At 38.7% G+C, this 20948-nt stretch overlaps 1 protein-coding gene across 8 annotated transcripts in view; it reads left to right on the plus strand.

Annotated features, from left to right (window-relative positions):
- The window catches only part of FRMD4A (FERM domain containing 4A), a 494181-nt gene that overhangs the window by 361066 nt on the left and 112167 nt on the right, over positions 1 to 20948 (plus strand). For all 8 annotated transcript variants that reach the window (XM_073652365.1, XM_073652364.1, XM_073652361.1 and 5 more), the window contains one exon: positions 15423 to 15507. In XM_073652365.1, coding sequence (XP_073508466.1) covers positions 15423 to 15507 — 85 coding nt within the window. The remainder of the gene's footprint in view (positions 1 to 15422; positions 15508 to 20948) is intronic.

Here is a 20948-nt window from a genome sequence, read left to right on the forward strand (position 1 = left end):
AATTTATTGGTGTTATTGTTTTCTATTGTGTCTAGTATTATGTACATCTGTTATTCAGTTACTTTAGAATCTAACCATGTATTATATATACATTGTGAGGGATATTTATTGCATACCTGGATTTTCTATACATATCCTAGATTTATATTGTAGTGCTCTGCATGGGAGGGTTACATTTTCTGTGTATATGCAGTATTGGGTTGTCTAATCTCGGGAGCCCGCCTTTCTCTTTGTGCATGATTATATTTGGCATACTTACTACTAAATAAGTATAATAAAGTGATTATTTTTTTATATAAATCAGGTGTGTTGGTAGCCCATTTCTCTTTGTTGTCCCCTATAACTCAGGAGCCAAAGTTTGAAATATTGGAGCATTGTTTTTATTCTTACAAACACATTACCAACCCCTGCTATGGTTCACATTCTACAGTGTAAATTGTATTCCTAAGTGATACCACCCTTTATTTTCCAGTATAGTAGTGCGAAACATATAGCACCGAGCAGCTAGGTATTTGTACATAAGCCATGTTGTCAGACATTATCTCTATTAGATTTCTAACATGTAAAACTGTTAGTCATTGGCTACTGATGACCTGTTTGTTTCATTATCCTCATGGCTATGCTTTAATTAGCCACAACATTTTAATTACAATTCTTATGAGAATATGGGTCAACACCATGAATCATCAGGCTGGCTGCGTTCTAGACAAGCTTGGAAACATTATTTGTGCCTAGAGTAATATTATGTAGCAAATGATGCTTGCAGTAAGTGCATTTAAGATGGTTCCTGGGTGTCTTCAGTACTATAATTCCTTGTGTAATATCGAACACCTAGGACACCAGCTTCTTATTGAGAACTTATTGCTGTAAGTGACATGTTTGCTTTATTTTATTGTAATAATGTTCTTAGCATACAAATAAGGAGTGCAGAAATAATATTAATTGTAAAAATCTACTTCAAGAAAATCTGCGCCAACATTAAAGAGGAGTTTCTGCTTTTTATAAAATGTTATCAGTTTAGCCTCAAAATAGAAAAATAACAAACTTTATAATATAATCGCTTCGTGATTCGGCTTCAGTGCCCCACAAGTGGTGTGGTGTGGCCATGTTTTCTCTAGTTGTCCCTCGTTACACACTGACATTCCATCCAAAGTGATGTTGTATAGTCATCATATCAGTAAGCATGGGGGAAAACTGGTATAGACCAGAGCAGATATGGTGAGATGAGTTTAGTATAAATTTTGTCATTTTTCAACTTTGAGCCCCAACTGATGCATTTTCAATCCCCAAAAAACTTTGAGTATGTTCACACTTAGCAGAAATGCAGTGGGGAAAAATTCTGCAGTAATCCCACACGTATTGACAGGGAATCCACACCAAATCATAAGAATTTCACTGCAGAAAGCAGCAGAGCACGCAAAATTAAAAAAACACCCCACTCTCCTCCCATAACACTTCCATGGCCTTCCTTGTCTGGCTGCAACCCAACTTCGTATGATGACTTGCTTGTGATTGACAGCAATGGTCACTTTGAACAAGATTTGAGTTTCGTACAGATTTTGAGGGGGAAGGGTTAACTCAATAAGGAAAATCCCAACTGAACAGCAACCTACCTGCAGTAAGAATTGGCATTCTGCAGACTTACAATCCATACCAAGTAACCCTGATTCCAGTGATGTAGTAAATACTGTACTGCGTGCTGCTGGGAATGCTGAGTACTGTATGACCCCTGCCCACAGCACCCATTGGCAGCTTTCTCTATGTACCGTGCATAGGCAGAAAGCTACAAATCAGTGGTGGGGGTGTGGTTGGACTATCTGGCAGCAGGTTTACTAGTCCTCTACTGATAATTTCTGGCTGGTAAGGAAAACCTCCTGCTGATTTTCATGAAAACTACAGCAAGCAGGCCAGTAAGTGACAATTCGGCTAGAATCGGTGTCTCTGCCCCTACATTATACTGTTCTCAGATTAGGTAGCAAAAACCGGGTGACAGATTCCCTTTAAGCAATTCTCTGATGTTTTCATTTTACTATGTATCGTTATATATGGGAGGTATCCAGTAATGACACTATGGCTATGTAGGAACCTAAAATAACCTGCTTCATTCTATAATGATTTATGGGACTTCCTGATAAATAAAGTTAGGAAATGAGCGGTGTCCACCCCAATCCGTATGTAATGTATGTAATTGTCTTCTTTGTTTTTTATATAATATAATATATATATATATATATATATATATATATATATATATATATATATATATATTACCTTAAAGGTTTAATGCTCTTAGATAGCTTCTATTCTGATTTACCTCTGACAGGTATTGTTTAAGATGTCTCCCAAACCACACGATCAGTAAAGCTCTGTATTACCGGCAGATGTGATAACAGTTGGATGTTGGTCTCCACACAGCAAACATATATTAGCACAATAATACTGAATATTCTAGATTATCTGCTTGCAGCTTTATAAATGATACACTGTAAATGTTCCTGTGCCCAAAGGCAGCAATGTGTCTGCTAGATGTGTTCATTCTCCCCACCAGCAGTTTTGATTTTTTTACTGATCATTTCACAGTAACACATTCACTGGTTCATTTAATTAGTTTTCAGAAAACCAATTTCTTTAAAAAATGATAGAAGTTAGTGAAGTTAGTTGAATGAAGCTTGACATCTTCATGCTGTGAAGTGGCAGATCACTTTAGAATTAGTGTAATTCATATACCTGCAAACATTAATGCTGCTGTCTCCATAATGCAGGTGTGAGCTTGTAACTATTATGTCAGATACGTAATGTCATGACATTGCAGGATTAAAGGGAATCTGTCAGCAGGTTTTTGCTATGTAATCTGAGAGAAACATAATGGAGAGACAGAGACCCTGGTTCCAGTGATGTGTCCCTTACTGGGCTGCTTGCTGTAGTTTTGATAGAATCCTTGTTTTCCCTGCTCTAGATCTAGCAGTGCTCAGAACGCTGAGCTGTGTATAACACCGCCCACATCACTGATTGGCAGCTTCCTGTGTACATTGTGCATTGTCAGCAAGCTGCCAATCGGTTGTGGGGGTGGGGTTAGATTAGCTGGATGTGTTTGCATATGAGACCTAGTGATAATCTCCTGCTGATAAAACACTGATTGTATTGAAACTACAGCACACAACCTAGTAAGTGAAACATCCCTTGAATTAGGTCCTACATTATGCTGCTCTCAGACAAAATAACAAAAATCTGCTGATAGATTCCCTTGATAGAGAATAGTTTTTCCTTCTATTTTATTCCCAATGCTCCCCTGAGTATTCCTTTTTTTTATTTTTTATTCCACCTTATGGTTCCTTTTTATTTAGTGTTAATTTTTATGGTCTTTACCAAGGGGGTGTTTCTCACAGGGTATTAATGTATGAGAGGCCTAAAGACACGTCATCTGTGAGTCAAACCAAGAAAATAAAGGTTCTGCCCTAATACATTATGTATGATGAAATAGTAGCTATACTTTTAGCTTTTTTCATAAATCAATTGTACAAATAAAGAAAACAAACTTTGTAATATACCTTATTCCAGAAATATGCTTCTTTTTCCATGTAAAAGTAACTTCTTGTCTAAAAAAGATCATTCACTCTCAAAATGTATTCAGTGAGAAATCAAATTACACCTTCTGCCTATGAAAGTCTATGGAGAGGGGTGGAGAAGCTGCAGGAAAACAAGCCTAGAGAAAGAGAAACTGCTGAAGCTTCTAGTACAGAGGGAAAAACTGGATAGAAATGCAGAATACAACTGGATAGTGGCCAGAAACCGTATCATTCCTCATGTAGACTCACAACAGCTTATTCTGAAAAGTTGTCTTAATTCAGTTACACTTTAAAGGCTATCAGCTCCCAAACAATTCTTTATTGTTCTCTTTTTCTAGAAGTGAGGGGCTGACATTTTAGGAACTCAGATAGCGGCTGTATGTGAGATTACAGCACCATAGAATACTGGTTGACATAAACAGAAGCCTCAATTCTGATTGAAGAACTGTTTGGGGCACAAAAGTGCACACACACAGAGCAGTGTCGCCTGGTAAGGTTAGTGAAAGGCAGAAGTGTGCGCTCACCTGGCAGTATTGTGTGAAGACACAACACCTGTAGACGTGTGTAACTGCCGTGGCCCCGTGGCTGGGGAAGAGAATCTCCTTCCAGATGATTAATAGTAGAAGAGGATGATATCACATTGAACGGGCTGCACTGCGGTAATTGAGAAGCCTTTTGTGTTCCAAAATAGTTCTTTATTGTTCCTAAAGAACCAATTTAGGACACAAAAGGCTTCTCACAAGAGTTCAACGTGACTCCTGATTGAATGATAGAGTGGATATGGGGAATTTGATTAGCCAACTGCTTTAGTGTTTTGTCATTGGAAGGCTCCAGCTCATAAAGTAATTGAAGAATATTAGTAAAATGCTCTATATCCAATACAGAATTCATGTAACCTGTACATTAATCAAATATTAACGTGAACTGTTCCTCAAAATAATTTAAATTTGCTACAAAAGCTAGATATTTATTTATGAAGCAAAGATAAAGATAATGTAAGATAGATATAGATAAGATCTGTTTTAGTACAATTTTGACTATAGCAGAACAAGTTCATAGCATAAACACTGGGCACATGTGTGGAATAAGTCCCCAACCTCATTTATTCACTAGCTGCTCCGTCTCACTAATGAGAATTAGCAGAGAAATCATAGAAGGTTATCCTTGCTACGTCCATTAAACTAATTACTGGCTATGCTTTCTTAAGCATAACATTCTGGGTCACTATTGCAGATCAGAATAGCTATTTGGAGGCTCATTAATAGGCCTGTAAATAGTGTGTTCCTTTCAGGACTCAGTGGGATTGTAGTTTATATGTGTAGCCTTTTGTATATTTATTTTTTCTTAAGAGCAAAGTATCTACTTTTGATGGCCTTTTAGTCATTAGTCACCCAGCTATATAAGTTATGTAGAATCTTTACCACTTACGTGAATATACCAGAAGTGAAATAAATGGGTTTTCTCAGAAACAGAATTTATTTCCTATCTACATGAAGTACTTTGCTGTTTGTATCAGCCCCATTGACTTTGAATTGAACAGTGCTCAGGCATTCAAGACACCTCACACTCCTCCTCACTATGGTATTGTTGTAAGGAAGAACAGGGGCTTTTATTCTAGTGATCGGTAAGGGTCCTAACAGTGGGATCCTCAGCGGTCATACATTTTTCACCTATGATAAATGTCTTCTGTAATACCCCATTTAGGACCCTTTTTCATATAATGTGGCGATATTCCCTTGGGGTTAAAGGCCAGAGAGAGTGCGATTTGGTGCAAAATAGCTATCATCTTTACTACGCCTCTCGCCTTGCGTGGCTGTTGCCTGTCTTCCATCACTTAATAAATACACATAGTAGATTGGTGAGTGCCATGGTCTTTTTCTCCATTCAGAAGCGTACAGTTTGAGTAGTGATCCTCACTACAATTGGCCATAGTAGAAACAGAAAATGATCAACAATAAAATCTAAATTTATAACTGATTAAGTTGATTATTCATACTTAGGTGTAAACTTTGAAGAGTATAATTTTTTTTTAAATCAATAGTTTAAATTAAAATATGAAACAAATGAATATAAATTATCACAGAAAAATGCTTCAATGAAGATGGATCATCAGGTGATTGAGAGATCAGGATATCGCTGCTTCCCATAGAAGTCTATGGAGAATTGCACTGCTCCATTCTTCATTGTAATGTCATCCATGCCGATGATGCTTTTGGGGGTGTACTGCGGAGATAGGGAAGCAGGATCTCCTCTTCCCTACTAGTTGCATGTATGGGAGATATTGTACAGCTAATCTCTGCTATATATGAGCTAATCTCAGGGGAAATCTGGTTACTAGACATGTAGCCTGCAGAGGGGTAAAACTGCTGATAGTAACTGCATACAAGTCTTATAATACTATAATGTTATTCTAAAAAGTCAGCTTAGAGAATAGGTATACTTTAAAGAGGACCTATCACCACCTTGGAAATCCCATAAAGTAAAAGAAAACCAAATATAAACTTTTCTCAAATATATATAATTATGAAATTAAAATATTTCCTCAATAATTTAATGCTAAAAGCTCTGACCATTTACGAGAAGGAGACAGAATTCGGTTCATTCAAGAGTCTCACTATTTGACAGCTGTGTGAAGGTTCCTATTTCTGAGCTTTGAGAAACCATTGTGTGGGGAGAGGAAGCCTGAGAGAGTGCAGCATCTAAACAACATAGGATAGTCTTTTACTTCTTGCTGAAAGTATCACCTAGGTTCTGTCTGTTAAATGGCTACAATGTGAATGTGCACCTACACGTTGTACTTATACCTACATGTGTGTCGACCCACTTCTTCGTTTTATTCTTTCCGAAAGTAGTTATATGTGACAAAATAGGATTTCATCACTGTATATTATGGAACACCTGCACCAGGAGAAGGATAGGAGCAGTAGTATTTATTTATTTTACTCATTTATATAGCGCCATTAATTCCACAGCACTTTACAGACATGATCATTACTGTCCCCATTGGGGCGCATAATCAAAATTTCCTATCAGTATGTCTTTGTAGTGTGGGATTTAAGCAGAGTACTCAGAGGAAACACACGCAGACACAGGGAGAACATAGGAACTCCTACAGGTGAATCCTTCATCCTCCTTTGGGTGGTTTGGCTGTTGCTGTTTCTGTGCAGTATGTAGCAAGAGACTCAGATTCACCATTTACAAGCTGCTGTGACCTCCTTTAAGCAGATCAACCCTTTATAAACAGCTATGTCCTCTTTCTTTTGCTGGTCTCCAAAATACACAGGACAATCTATTACATGCATGATAAATCGCAATAGTCAGTTGCAAGTAAACTTTGGACTTCTGGTTGAAGTGAGGAAAAATGTCACCTGATTTGTATTTCATTGATTCAGTGCTCATTTGAATGCTTTTGTTAAATAATTCGCCATGTTTGTGAAAATGTTTAGGAAAATGTACAAGAAAAATGAGTAAATGGATACTCTCATTGTACATTGTATTTAATGGACAAGTGACTTGACAAAATAGGCGAATTGATAAGTCCACCCGAAATCCTGCAGATCTAAGCACAAAGCTCCATTTGCCATTCAGATGCTGTGTAGAATCATCCCCTTCTAACAGAAGGTTCACTCAAACCTCACCAGATTTCAAGCTCACTCGGTAAAAGTAAAACTATTATTATTATTCAGCCCTGATTTAATACAACTAATTCATATTTATCAACATTAAAATATATGATAGTTTTCTAATTACTGGAACATGGCAGGTATCAGAGTATCAGATATTCTAGACTGTTTTAGACTGAAATTTTCAAATTCTACTGAAGTTACACAAGTTGACTTTTTTAGGTTGCAACCCTTGACGTAGTACATGACCTAAAATCTACCTTGCAAAAAAGTTATTTGAGATTGAACTTGCTTCCAAATCGCTCTCTATGGATCCTTACTGACTCTGTGATCATGTGCTTTTATTTCCACATTTTCCACATCACTTCATAGTGATTTGGCATATGCATTTACATTTCCAGGCCAGTGAATTCTGTCCTATGATGTATGAGCACCCAGAATGCAGTATATATTTTCTTTTGATCATGTTTATTGCATTGAAAGATACAAGTCTTGGTAGCTGGTTGTAGAATGCAGGGACAGCTCCTTGGTGGTAGTGTCATATTAGGCTTCCTATCTACCCTATTAAAAGCTTGACAAGCATAGTACATTTTTTTAGAAACCCTACAAGCTCTGTAGACCCTATTGCTTGTTGTGGTGGTGCTAATGTTGACCCTATGAGAATAGATCACCCACTCATGTATTCAGAGGTTGGGATGCACTCGTTAAAGGAAGTCAGTCACCAGGTTTTTTCTACCCCAGCTGAGAGCAGCATGATGTAGAGACAGAGGCCCTGTTTCCAGCAATATATCACTTACTGGGCTGCTTGCTGCAGTTTTGATAAAATCACTGTTTTATCTGCTGTAGTTCTACTCGTTCTGCGAATGCTATAACCCCGCCCACACCACTGATTGGCAGCTTTCTGCCTATGCACAGTGTACACAGAAAGCTGCCAATCAATCATGCAGATTGTACATGCATTTTTCCTGCGTAATACATGCAGATTCACATGCTTTTCCGCATGCGGATTGACAAGTGCTGTCAAAGCGATTTTAGCATCACTTGGAAAGTGCTTGACAACTAGGTCACACTATATAAATCCAGCATGGATTTATATAGTGTGACCTTTATTAGAATGGTTAAAAATAAAAAAATAAACCTTGATACTTACCTTCCAATGGCCCGGGGTGTGCTGCTGCGCTCCTTCCTGGCTGCCAGCTGATCGCGGGACACTGCACTGAAAGACCTGCCGTCACATGACTGTGACGTCAGCGAAGGTCCTTCAGTCCTGCCTGCAAGCCCAGGGAAGGAGACCGGGGGCCGTCGGAAGGTGAATATAATCTTTATTTTTTATTTTATTCTTTTTTTTACCGTTTCTATGGTACCTGGGTGTGGAGGAGAGTCTCATCTTCTCCACACCCGGGTACCATCCGCACATTAGAACGTGCCAATTACACAAGCACAGATGCAGTCTTGCGGAATTGGCGCGTTCTAATGCAAGTCAATGGTGGCGAAAACGCAGTGGTTCCGCAAAATTAATGGACATGCTGCGGATTTTTGAGCGCAGCATAAACGCTGCAGAAAAATCTGCAGCATGGGCATTGAAAGTGCGGAATTGCATAGGGGACCATGGCAGGAGGCTTACCATGCGTTTCCCAAGCGTTTACGCTGCGGAAAATTCCGCAGCAAAAACTCTTGAAAAACGCATCGTGGGGACACAGCCTAACAGTGATTTAAGAGAACTACACTAAGCATACTAGTAAGTGACACATCGCTGAAATCAGGGTCTCTGGCTCTACATTATGCTCTCAAATTAGATGACAAAAACCTGGTGACAGATTCTCTTTAAATTGTTCATTTCCAGGAAAAGGAACTCTGCTTCTGTAATGTCTAACCCGGGATGAACAAGTATTTATTTGTAGCCTATGTTCATCTATTCTGAGTTCTGCACAAAGGAAAGGAAACGGTAATGAACAATGTCGCAATGTATGTGATCATAACAGAGCTGTGCGAATAAAAAGGGAACTTCATATTTTCAAGTAGAAGACGGAGAGACGCATAAGTATGCCAGACATCGTCGTATTCTGCTGGAGGAGTGCGGCACAACCAGCACTTTTGAAGTTGCTGTAAATTTCCTACCAAAGTAGGCTCCCTGTCTGTGATGTCTCAGATGATTTTTTGTTTTGATGTCAAGTTATTGTGAAAGTGCAGTCAAATCGCATCTGTGATTGTGTCTTCATAACAAGGCTTCCTTCATCCTCCTGGGAACTTCTTATCTCCTTGACTGCCGCTTTCCCGACACTGGTGAAGTTAGTCTCCAGTCTGGTGTCAGCTCCCAATGGAGGATAATTGTGTCTGCACAGGTCCCTGCCTCCCTCCCCTGCTGTCTGTGTGCGTGGTAAACACTCCAGTCACTTCATAATCATTTTCTTCCTTGTATAGAACTGTGCTAATTAAGCAGATGCTATATATAGGCCGTAATAATAGTAACACTCTTCTAACGAAGGGACATGCGTTGCTGCTGTGTGTAAAAATACAGCTTTGATTTTTAATGAGTGTCTGTCGGCTGCACACTACAATTAACTGAAGAAAAACAACAGGAATCCAAATGTATCCATTCACATGCAGAAACATATAATTGGGGTGATGCTATTGATGCCTGGGGTCAATAGAAGGTTGATATCAGGAGAATACGTCATGCGTAGAGCGCCACTGAATATGTCGGCACTATAAAAAAAATAAAGAATTAAAAAAGGAAATCCTAAAACACTGCATGTGGATTTGGCAGATCCATGCAGGAAACGACAATGACAATAACCTAGCGAGGCATCTGATTCTGTCCCCTTATGTTCTTTGCCACTTTGAGGTATAATTGCATATTTTTCCGAAGCAATAAAACATTTGTATGCTATCTCACTGGGATTGATAGGCTCATGTTATTATTTTCTTGGGTCATTTTGGCCATTAGATTTATTTTGCTCTTCTCGTCACCTTGTGTGTTTTTGTTCATTTTGAAAGGTTATCCCTTTATTTTTCTATTTATTTCCCCAGTGAAATGCAGACATTACAGGAGGAAATGCATCAGCGCCATCTAGTGTTAGAATAGTGGTATTATTCACAAGCCAGTCTAGGATGTTTCAGAAAGCAGGTACAAAGAAAATGACACAATTCAGCTCCTTTTCTGCCAACTACATTAAGAATCCATTATACTTTGTAGGGGACAGAATAGATCCTAAATGAGCAAGCCTAGCTGAGAGAGAGCTCATCTATGAAAATGGTGCAGAACAAAATAATATTATTATTAATGATAAAGCTGTTTTCTAAAGCGTTTGGGTCAAATTTATTTTTTTTAATAAAGTTGACTGTTTTTATTACCTGTATTTCTATGTTACACCTCATTTTGTATGCCCTCCTCCAGCCAAAAATAAAAACTTAATTTGGCTCCCAAATCCTTATTTAGTCACAGTGCAGTCCTTTTATTATTATTTATTATATACAGCTCTAGACTTCTTGTGTCTTACAGATGTTTTATGGGGCTATAGTATTGATGGTCTGTCCTTAGGATAGTCCCTGAGCATCTGATCAAAGGGATATGACTCATAGCACCCCTGTCTATCAGCTGATCACACCCTCCACCTTATTGTTTACCAGACACAGTGCCCTACATTGTTGTGGTTGTGCTGGGTACTGCAACTCAGTCCTTTTTCATGCTGCAGTACCCAACACACCAAAAGTAAACTCAGTTTTTGATAAATGATAAAGGTGGTCAGACATAAATCAGATATTCATGATCTGTCCTAAAGTTAGGTTATCAATTTTATGGTCCTCTAACACCCCTTTAAGTTTCTGGGACAGGACTTGTCAACCATGTTGCCTTTCATGGGGATTTATTTTCTGTCACCTAGGGTGCAGCTACCCTCTCATGGGTCTCTCTGGCAGCAGTCAAAATGAAAAAAAAAAGCAAAAAAAAAAAACATGTTAATAAGCAAGGATGTTACAATGATACTCCTTGAAAAAGCCACCTGGCGAAATGTCGTTGGAGTCTTGGGGTGTCTCTATTTCCCTGTCTTTTGTATGTTACCCACATAGTTTATTACATGATATATTTATTGTAGCACGTGTATGTAGTTATATACTATCCACTGGGATTAATTTATTATATTTATTTATCTATTTATTGCACTGCACATTTATTTTGCCGCTATATTTATACCTGTGTACATAATTATTATATATATTCAGGGAAAATTTCCATTCAATTTCCAAATTTCCATTCAACCTACTCCCTATACGCTTTTCTGGGAAAATGTCCTTCCCGTGTAAATTCTTCCTAAATTTATTTTTCTTCAAGTTTTATTTTTATCCTTGTGTATTAATAAAAATTAGCAGTAGCCACATAAAAATAAAGTATGGTATTTACTGCAAACAAATATTGTTGTTTTATTCTACCGACTTCAATTCCAAGATAAATAACCATAAAACGTTTTTTTGCAAAATCTTTGACAATATGCTTAAAGGGGTATTCTCATCTCCAATATCCTATCCCAATATGTAGTAGGTGTCATAATAATAATAATAATAACAAATACCTACAATTAGAAAATTAGTATAGTTCTTCTGATTAACTGTCACCCTGTGTGTAGGGCATTGCAGTAGCTTAGGTATCCATGGTTATGACCACTCATATAGTGACAGTTAGTTGCTAATGGTTGTAACCATGGAAATTCGGACAGATACTTATCTATCAAATCAAAAATAGAGTCCTAATTAATTATTAAACACATAGTTCATCAAATCACCCCATGAAATATACATATATCAATAAATATCTCAACACACTCTGAATGGCTAGATATATAGAGTGAGAGTCGTAGTTTTTGTAATAAAATATAATTTTTATTTAGACATTATTAAAACCATTTTTAAAAATAAAAATAGGTATCTCAATAAAAGAGGGACAGAAGAACAGACCTATATGAATACCATATACTGGTTGATGGATTACAATAAAGATGAGCTAAAAAAATTATATTTTATTGCATAAACTACGACTCTCACACTATATATCTAGCCATTCATATTTTGCAAAGATACTTATCCATCATGCAAGACTATCAGGGAACCATCTAATTGGCTCCAAATGTATTCTGCAGCAGGACAATGTCCATAAACATACAGCCAACCTCATTAAGAACTATCTTCAGTGTAAAGAAGAACAAAACAAGATCTGTTATAATAAATTACATAGGACTGTCTTTCATACAAATGACTCCTCTTGTATTTTTTAAGTCTTTGATTTAGTGTCTTTAAGGTTCTTATGTCATGAAGTGATCTTGCGTGTAGGCTTATCACTGTAAAGGTGATGTCAAGCACTGTGCCTCTACATACTTCTAAAAGCCACGCTCACTTTGTGGCTAGGGCTCGTGCACATGGCCATTATTTCTCTCCGAGTGCGAACTGATAAAACATTGGATCGCACTTGGACCAATATTATTTTATAGGGCTGTGCTGATATTTTTCCTCAAACTGAGCTGGTACGAGGAAAAAATAACAGCGTGCCCGAATTGGATCTGAATGGATTGCACTCGGCCATGCAAGTCAATGAGTCCGCGGAAAACTTCGAACTGCACTTGGATAACATCTGAGTGCAGTCCGATTTTCACGGACTGACAGAATGAAGAATGGATAAGATGGAGACATTTTTTTCTCCATCTTCTCATCCATTAGAATTGGATAACACTATGTTCACACACTGATTAGAGTTTGATCAGAGTGTGCTTAGCATAATCGGCTCAATCTCAGATGAGCGAAAATATGCTGGTGTGACCCTAACCTAATAATGAGGTATTGCTGACAACCTCGCATACTTATGCTCCCCTGCAGGTGAGTTTGGCTTGTGGAAGCATGTGGCAGCATTCAACCTTAACCTAATTTTAGTTTAACACTATGAGACAAATATGTCCCTTGGTCCTCAAAGGGTTAAGCTCTGAGGACCTTTTCAAAATGAAAGAAGCAATGTGATATGAGAGGTGAAATGTTGAACATTGTATGATGAGAAATTTCACTCTTTGAGTCCCATTTCCTGAGGCTCCAGATGTATCTAATGAACCCAATATATTTTGCCAATTACAATTCAAAACATATTAAACATTTCTTCCATGGCTGCAGGGATATTTTGGGCTCTGGGCTTTGCCTTAGCTGCAGGCCTCCATTGTATAACTCTTCATCCAATACTACAATGAAAGAGTGCCTTCCTGTGTTGCATCATATTTATTTGGTGCCTTGTTCATCTAGGGGACATTGCTAAGACGTCTCAGAAATGGTATTTGTCGTGGCAGAAAGGGGCACGAAGTACATTTCTGACACAAAGTATACTATCTAATAGGGGATATATACATGCAGTAAATTTGTGAACCAATATAATAAATCTGGCTCAATTTAAAGGAGTTTTCCCACAAAGTAAATACATTTTAATTAATAGATCTTGGAATAATAATAAGTTCCTTAATTGATTGTTCCTGTGCTGAGATAATCTTATCAATGTGCCCGTGTGTAATGTCTGTATCTGACCGTGCAGGAACATGGTCTGATCATACCACATCTCCTGGGAAGGGGGGGAAGCAAAAGAGTATACAGACATTACAGCAGGGGATCACAGCTGATTCTTCTTGTGAGGTAAAGCTTCTGCTGCCTGTTTTTAAACATGTTTTACCTCACAAAAAGCGGCATCCACGATCCTCTGCTGTAATGTCTGTATAGCTGTGGTGTGATCAGACCATGTTCCTGTACGGTCAGACACAGCCATTACACAGTACACAGCAGGGGCACATTTATAAGAATATCTCAGCACAGGAACATTTTATTTAACCACATCCAATTGTGGAAGTTATTATTATTTCAAGATCTATTGATTAAATTGAACTTTGTTCATGGGAAAACCCCTTTAATACTGTTTAGTCCTTTACTTCTCGAACTGCAAGGCTGACTTCCGCCAGTGAGCCTACCCCTATTGTTGGTAAAGCACATCTGAGGTGGCAGTTTTAATAGAAGCAATTATGTGCTGCACAGTCTTTTTTTATGGCTTTTGAAACCTCTATAATTCACTAGTTTCATACGTAGTTTAATATCACAATGGGTTCAAAAGGCACAAAATGTAACATTAGGAGATATTTTAAATTTGAGCATGGAATCTCGTTCCAGATGTTGAGGCCCAGACATCATCTTGGTATGTCTGGTGTCACCCAGGTTTGAAAAGCCCTGCTCTAGTCTTAGCTTACACTGTCTTAAGAATTAGTCATCATTGATATATATGCCCATTGACTAATATTTGCTATATGATACCCACACAAAATGTACACGCTCATGTACCAAGTTTGCTAAATAGCAAAAAAATTGGCCAATAATATTTGCACAAATTTTCACACATGTACCTCTGTGATCAGATTAAAGCATACCTGTCATTTCAGGTACATTTTTAAACTAGATTGCCAGTGTGTACATGAGGAATAACACAATTTTTGGCCATTATATGATGTGTATGCTGCATTTTTAGCAGTTTTCCCCTCTGCAGGCTCCGTTTCTGATTTTCAGTTGTCTCTGAGCTAGTAGAGGAGACCAGCTGCTATAATGTCTCTTACTAATAAAAGGATGGAGAGAAATGGATTTCTCTCAGACAGATGCAGACAGATGCAGCAGCATGGCATGCATTATACAGCAGTACAAAGCTGTGTGGCTGTGAATCCAGCACTGAAGTAAAATACATTTGCTAGATGTGGTAGCTCTATGTGCCTGGTCTCTCACTGTGCTTAGTGCTCCCCTCTCCCATCTCCATAGAGTATAACAGTTTCTATAACCTTACTGTGCTGGCAGTCCATCTTGCTTTTACCAAGATGTATTTGATTTGCTTTTCAAAGTGGAAGGTGAGTTTAGATGACAGGGAACAGGAGAAGAAGGAGCTCATAAGTGGAGAAAGAAGCATATTTCTATTATAAAATCTATTACACATATTCATTTCAGGGGCCCACGAGATAAGGGGGTCCATTTCCACCTCCAAAGCAGATAAAATTGTGCATTATGATGAGCTATTGGATTACAAAGGGCCCATATACTGTTATTGCATAGGGACCCTGTTCTGTCTGTGTCCACTAGTGGCATCATTGATGTATAAAATGTTTATTGAAACAACAGTGACCATTTAATCATGCATTTAAATGTTATTCTGCACGCCTGATATATATTCTGTTCTGTTTTTCAGGTTCTACATTGAAAGTATTTCTTATCTAAAGGACAATGCCACTATTGAACTGTTCTTCTTAAATGCCAAGTCCTGTATATACAAGGTAAGAACACATTGTTTATGTGACAAACCACCGTGAAAACCATTCTACCAGGCTAAAGTCTGGAATGCGGCACTTGCATTATATGGGTAGGGCTCTTTAAATAATGAATGTGGCACCATGCCCCTTATTGTGTGCAACTTCCTGGAGTGTTTAAAAGAAAATGGATTAATCGCACCTCTTCACAAAGTCAGCTACACCTGGCATGTTTTTATCAGTCAAAGTTACATCTGTCTACAATGTACAACATATAAAACAGTGAAGCATAGACTTCAACCTAATTGTAATAAACATAAGATATGGTCAGATAGAACTAATGTTAATGCATTCAATCTTTTCAATGATTATTACCATAAAATTGTGATACATTTAGTAATAGGAAATTTAAAATAAGTTACTGTAATGATATATTGTTTATGGTGCCGATGTTTTTATTATTTTTGTCATAACTTCAAATCAGGGGTTGTATAAGAATAGAAAAACATGTCTGCTTTTTTGCAAAACAATTTCTAGACATGCAATACATTCTGTTTGCCACTAGATGGCAGTAGTCCAACATTCAATTGCTAGACGTGAGCTGACTGTCTAAATTGAAGAAGTTCCTCATGTATCCAATTTAGATACATATCTGAAAATAAAGGAACAAAATAAATTATTACATAAATCACATTAACAGACAAATTAGCTTGCAGCAGTTGGATGACAAATAAAAAAAAGACAAGATCCAAGAATGTAAATCTAAGTCTGCGTGTTGTTGGATTTGTTTAGGTAAATATCTAGTATAGATTGGGATTAATTTTGAGAAAATAAATAGTACAATTCTGTTAACAAAGATTTTTCTACTATATTATGTACACATATGTATGAACATATGAGCATATAAGTAAATTGCTTATCTGCACCTATATTATACGATCAGGATTTACTTATAAAATATGGATCTATTAAAGGGATTTTCTGGGCTGAGAAGAAAAGTCTGCATCGCTCTATGTGTGTGCAATCTGCTAAATCGCTTAAAGGGGTGGTCCGACATATAAAATAATCTTCATCCTAAATCCTTATCTATTTAGTGCCTTAATCTAAACTAATTTCTAATGTACTTCAATTAAAAATTCCCTATCCTTCCCTAACCACACTATCTAACTGCTTTTCTTTCTTTTTTTACTACTTCCTTTTTTGATGACTCTTTGTTTGAGAATCCCAAAATCCCAGTGCATGGTGGGACACTCAGAGGAAGAGACATCAGGGGGCAGAGGCTGGGGTCACTGCCACAGTCCTTGCCCCTTCCCTGAAACGAAGCATCATCAGTGACGCTCAATTCAGGGGCTGGGCTAGTGCCTGTGCGATTTGCACTCTGCACAATGACAGCGCACTCTCTGTTGCCGGCCCAGATCAGCAGTAACGAGCCAGCAACAGAGCGCATTGTTAGTGTGTGTTCTAAGACTACCAATCGTACGGAGACCAGCTCCACCCCCGCAAGTGACATCACTTGTAGGAGCGACGCCGGCCTCTGTACGTCGGGTATTCTCACACCGTGCATAAACAGTGCATTCTAGTGCTGGCTTGTTACTGCTGATTTCAGCCAGCAACAGAGAGCACGCTGTCATTGTGCACATCGCATAGTGCACATCGTGCAGAGACTAGCCCTGCCCCTGAAACAAGCGTCACTGATGACGTTTCATTTTAAGCATCCCAGCATGCATTGAGATTCTCGAACAAAGCGTCATCAAAAAACGAAGGAGTAAAAAAAAAGAGAAGCAGTTAGATTTTTTAATTCAAGTATATTATGAAATAGTTTAGATTATAACTATAATAGATAGGCATTTAGGATGAAAATTACTATGTATGTTGGACCACACCTTTAGGGTATGTGCCCACGTAGCGTTTTACAAGTGTATTTGATGCGGAATTTCCGCAGCGGAAACGCTTGTAAAACGCTTGGTAATCTGCACCCCATGGTCCCCAATGAGAGTCCGCAAGTTCTATGCCCATGCTGCGGATTTTTCCGCAGCGTTTTTGATGCGCACAAAAATCCGCAGCATGTCAATTAATTTTGCATTTCCGCATGCGGAATTGCCTTTTCAGTGCAATAAAAAACGCAAGGCAATTCCGCATGTCGAAAACGCGCGATAAACGCTTGCGAAATTCCGCATGCGTTTTTCCGGGAAAGGACATGTGGAAATGAAGCGCAAATTTTCCGCTTCATTTCCGCAACGTGGGCACATAGCCTTAAGTATGTGATATGCACACTGTCACAATTATCCTGAATTCCCTGTGCAAGAGGGTGGACACATGCACACAAGTATGAGATTTGCATAGCTGTGGTCACATGCTGACTGTACTCCTGTCTTTCTCTTTAAGTTCTATTATGAGAAGCGTTACACAAATTGCATATTCACAAACACGTGACCGCTCGCTTGCACAGGGAATACAGGAGAATCATGACAGTGTGCACATCACACACTGATACAATTCGATAGTCTGCAGTTACAAAAAGTGACAAGGACTCTACTTCTCAGCCCAGAAAATAGATATAAGCATTTATTATATACTCACTACAATGTTAGCTAAGATGAAGTACCTGAGAACAGCCCCTACACAGTTTACAAAGCTTTAACGTGGTTTGGCTCATGTTTTAGACAGCGGCACTCCAGATCAGCTAATCAGTAGGGGGGCTAGAAGTCAGACTCTCACCACAATGTGATATTGATGACCTGTACTAAAAGTAAGTCATCAATAGCTTAGCAGCCATTGACACATGACCGCAAGTATGTTATTTGTATACTTGTGGTCATGCGCCAACTAGAGTCTCTGCCTCGTCCCTTAATAGAACTTTGTGATACGCGGCTGAGACCCTAGTCGACACATTAGAATAGGTAAGAAAAATCGCATACTCGCAGTCATGTGACGACCGCTAGAACAAGCTAGCAGAGCTGAATGCTAAAGGTGTGTGCATTACACACCATAAAGATCCAGCAAGCTTCAGCGCTTCCAGAAGATTTCACCAAGGGTGGACAACTTCTTTATCTCGCATATGGATTTTACTATACTGTGGTCCATCATAGTTCATAGAGTAAGGTCACATAAAATGCATGTCTCCTGAGTCTGATGAATAATCTTCCGCAAAAGGCGGAAAATATCCTATATGTAATAAAAAGGAATGGCCATAACACAGTAAATAGAAAGTCGAGGACTCTTCCGGCATTTGTTCTCATAAAGATTCTCTTGGCTCTGACATAGAAGAAGAAAAGTGTTGTCTGTGCTACTCTGCAGCACTTATCACCGGCGAGTATTCAGGCAGGGTGTTCCTCAGGGAGGGTGAGAGTACTTTCTAACACAAAGAGGACAAGGTCACAGCAGAGTCCCAGCAGTTGGTTCTAACAATTACAAATATGCCAGAGATTTCTTGCCAAGAGTGGGTAGTGTTAGCCATGGTCTATAGAAAATGACATTCCTGTTGACTAAACACTATTGTTTTAGTACAAAATGTTGCTTGGTAGAGATAAGCAGCTTCCTGACTAAGAGCTGTCAATAGGGCGCATTATTAGGAACTGTGCATTGTGTCTGCTTCTTACTGCGCTGATACTTTGTCAAGACTAATGTCATTCTTTCACATAGAAAATTATATACTGCCAATAAGTCCACCCTAGTAATCCACTAATGAGCATATGCGACTAATAATCCAAATCGTAAGACTAAGGGCTACCCTCTCTATGTTCCCCTGTGGCTATAAATACCTGTCTCTGAAAACTAGGAAACGAAGGAAACAGCATACATTGATCATAATGTGCAATCAGAACAAGCTCCTAGTAATGACCAAGATTTGGACATGGATTTCTGTAAAACCCATCAGGGAACAGTCACAGAAATTTCTGCAATATGTGGTTCTGGTGAATATACCCTTACAAAAGCTCGTATCCTCATAGTATCATTTTAGGCGATTGCCATTTGAGCAATTCTCAATAATAGTCTGATAGGTGGACTTGCATTGTAGCCACACAGGTCCTGAAATTTTGCTCCTGTGAGCATTTTTTTTACACATTGTTATCTATATAAGAATTAATCATTGTACTTCACTCTCTGAGGCATGGGGCACTCTGTATGAGCAATTAATAAGTTGGCATACAGTACAGACCAAAAGTTTGGACACACCTTCTCAATTAAAGATTTTTCTGTATTTTCATGACTATGAAAATTGTACATTCACACTGACGGCATCAAAACTATGAATTAACACATGTGGAATTATATACTTAACAAAAAAGTGTGAAACAACTGAAAATATGTCTTATATTCTAGGTTCTTCAAAGTAGCCACCTTTTGCTTTGATGACTGCTTTGCACACTCTTGCCATTCTCTTGATGAGCTTCAAGAGGTAGTCACCGGAAATGGTTTTCACTTCACTGGTGTGCCCTGTCAGGTTTAATAAGTGGGATTTCTTGCCTTATAAATGGGGTTGGGACCATCAGTTGTGTTGTGAAGAAATCTGATAAATACACAGCTGATAGTCCTACTGAATAGACTGTTAGAATTTGTATTATGGCAAGAAAAAAGCAGCTAAGTAAAGAAAAACGAGTGGCCATCATTACTTTAGGAAATGAAGATCAGTCAGTCCGAATAATTGGGAAAACTTTGAATGTGTCCCCAAGTGCAGTTGCAAAAACCATCAAGCGTTACAAAGAAACTGGCTCACATGAGGACTGCCCCAGGAAAGGAAGATCAAGAGTCACCTCTGCTTCTGAGGATAAGTTTATCCGAGTCACCAGCCTCAGAAATCACAGGTTAACAGCAGCTCAGATTAGAGACTAGGTCAATGCCACACAGAGTTCTAGCAACAGACACATCTCTTCAACAACTGTTAAGAGGAGACTTTGTGCAGCAGGCCTTCATGGTAAAATAGCTGCTAGGAAACCACTGCTAAGGACAGGCAACAAGCAGAAGAGACTTGTTTGGGCTAAAGAACACAAGGAATGGACATTAGACCAGTGGAAATCTGTGCTTTGGTCTGATGAGTCCAAATTTGAGATTTTTGGTTCCAACCATCGTGTCTTTGTGCGACGCAGAAAAGGTGAACTGATGGACTCTACATGCCTGGTTCTCACCGTGAAGCATGGAGGAGAAGGTGTGATGGTGTGGGGGTGCTTTTCTGGTGACACTGTTGGGGATTTATTCAAAATTGAAGGCATATTGAACCAGCACGGCTACCACAGCATCTTGCAGCGGCATGCTATTCCATCCGGTTTGCGTTTAGTTGGACCATCATTTATTTTTCAACAGGACAATTACCCCAAACACACCTCCAGGCTGTGTAAGGGCTATTTGACCAAGAAGGAGAGTGATGGGGTGCTAAGCCAGATGACCTGGCCTCCACAGTCACCAGACCCAATCGAGACGGTTTGGGGTGAGCTGGACCGCAGAGTGAAGGCAAAAGGGCCAACAAGTGC

This window comes from Phyllobates terribilis, unplaced genomic scaffold, assembly GCF_046119375.1.
Source record: "Phyllobates terribilis strain yellow unplaced genomic scaffold, ASM4611937v1 Scaffold_11__3_contigs__length_659146591, whole genome shotgun sequence".
Taxonomy (NCBI): domain Eukaryota; kingdom Metazoa; phylum Chordata; class Amphibia; order Anura; family Dendrobatidae; genus Phyllobates; species Phyllobates terribilis.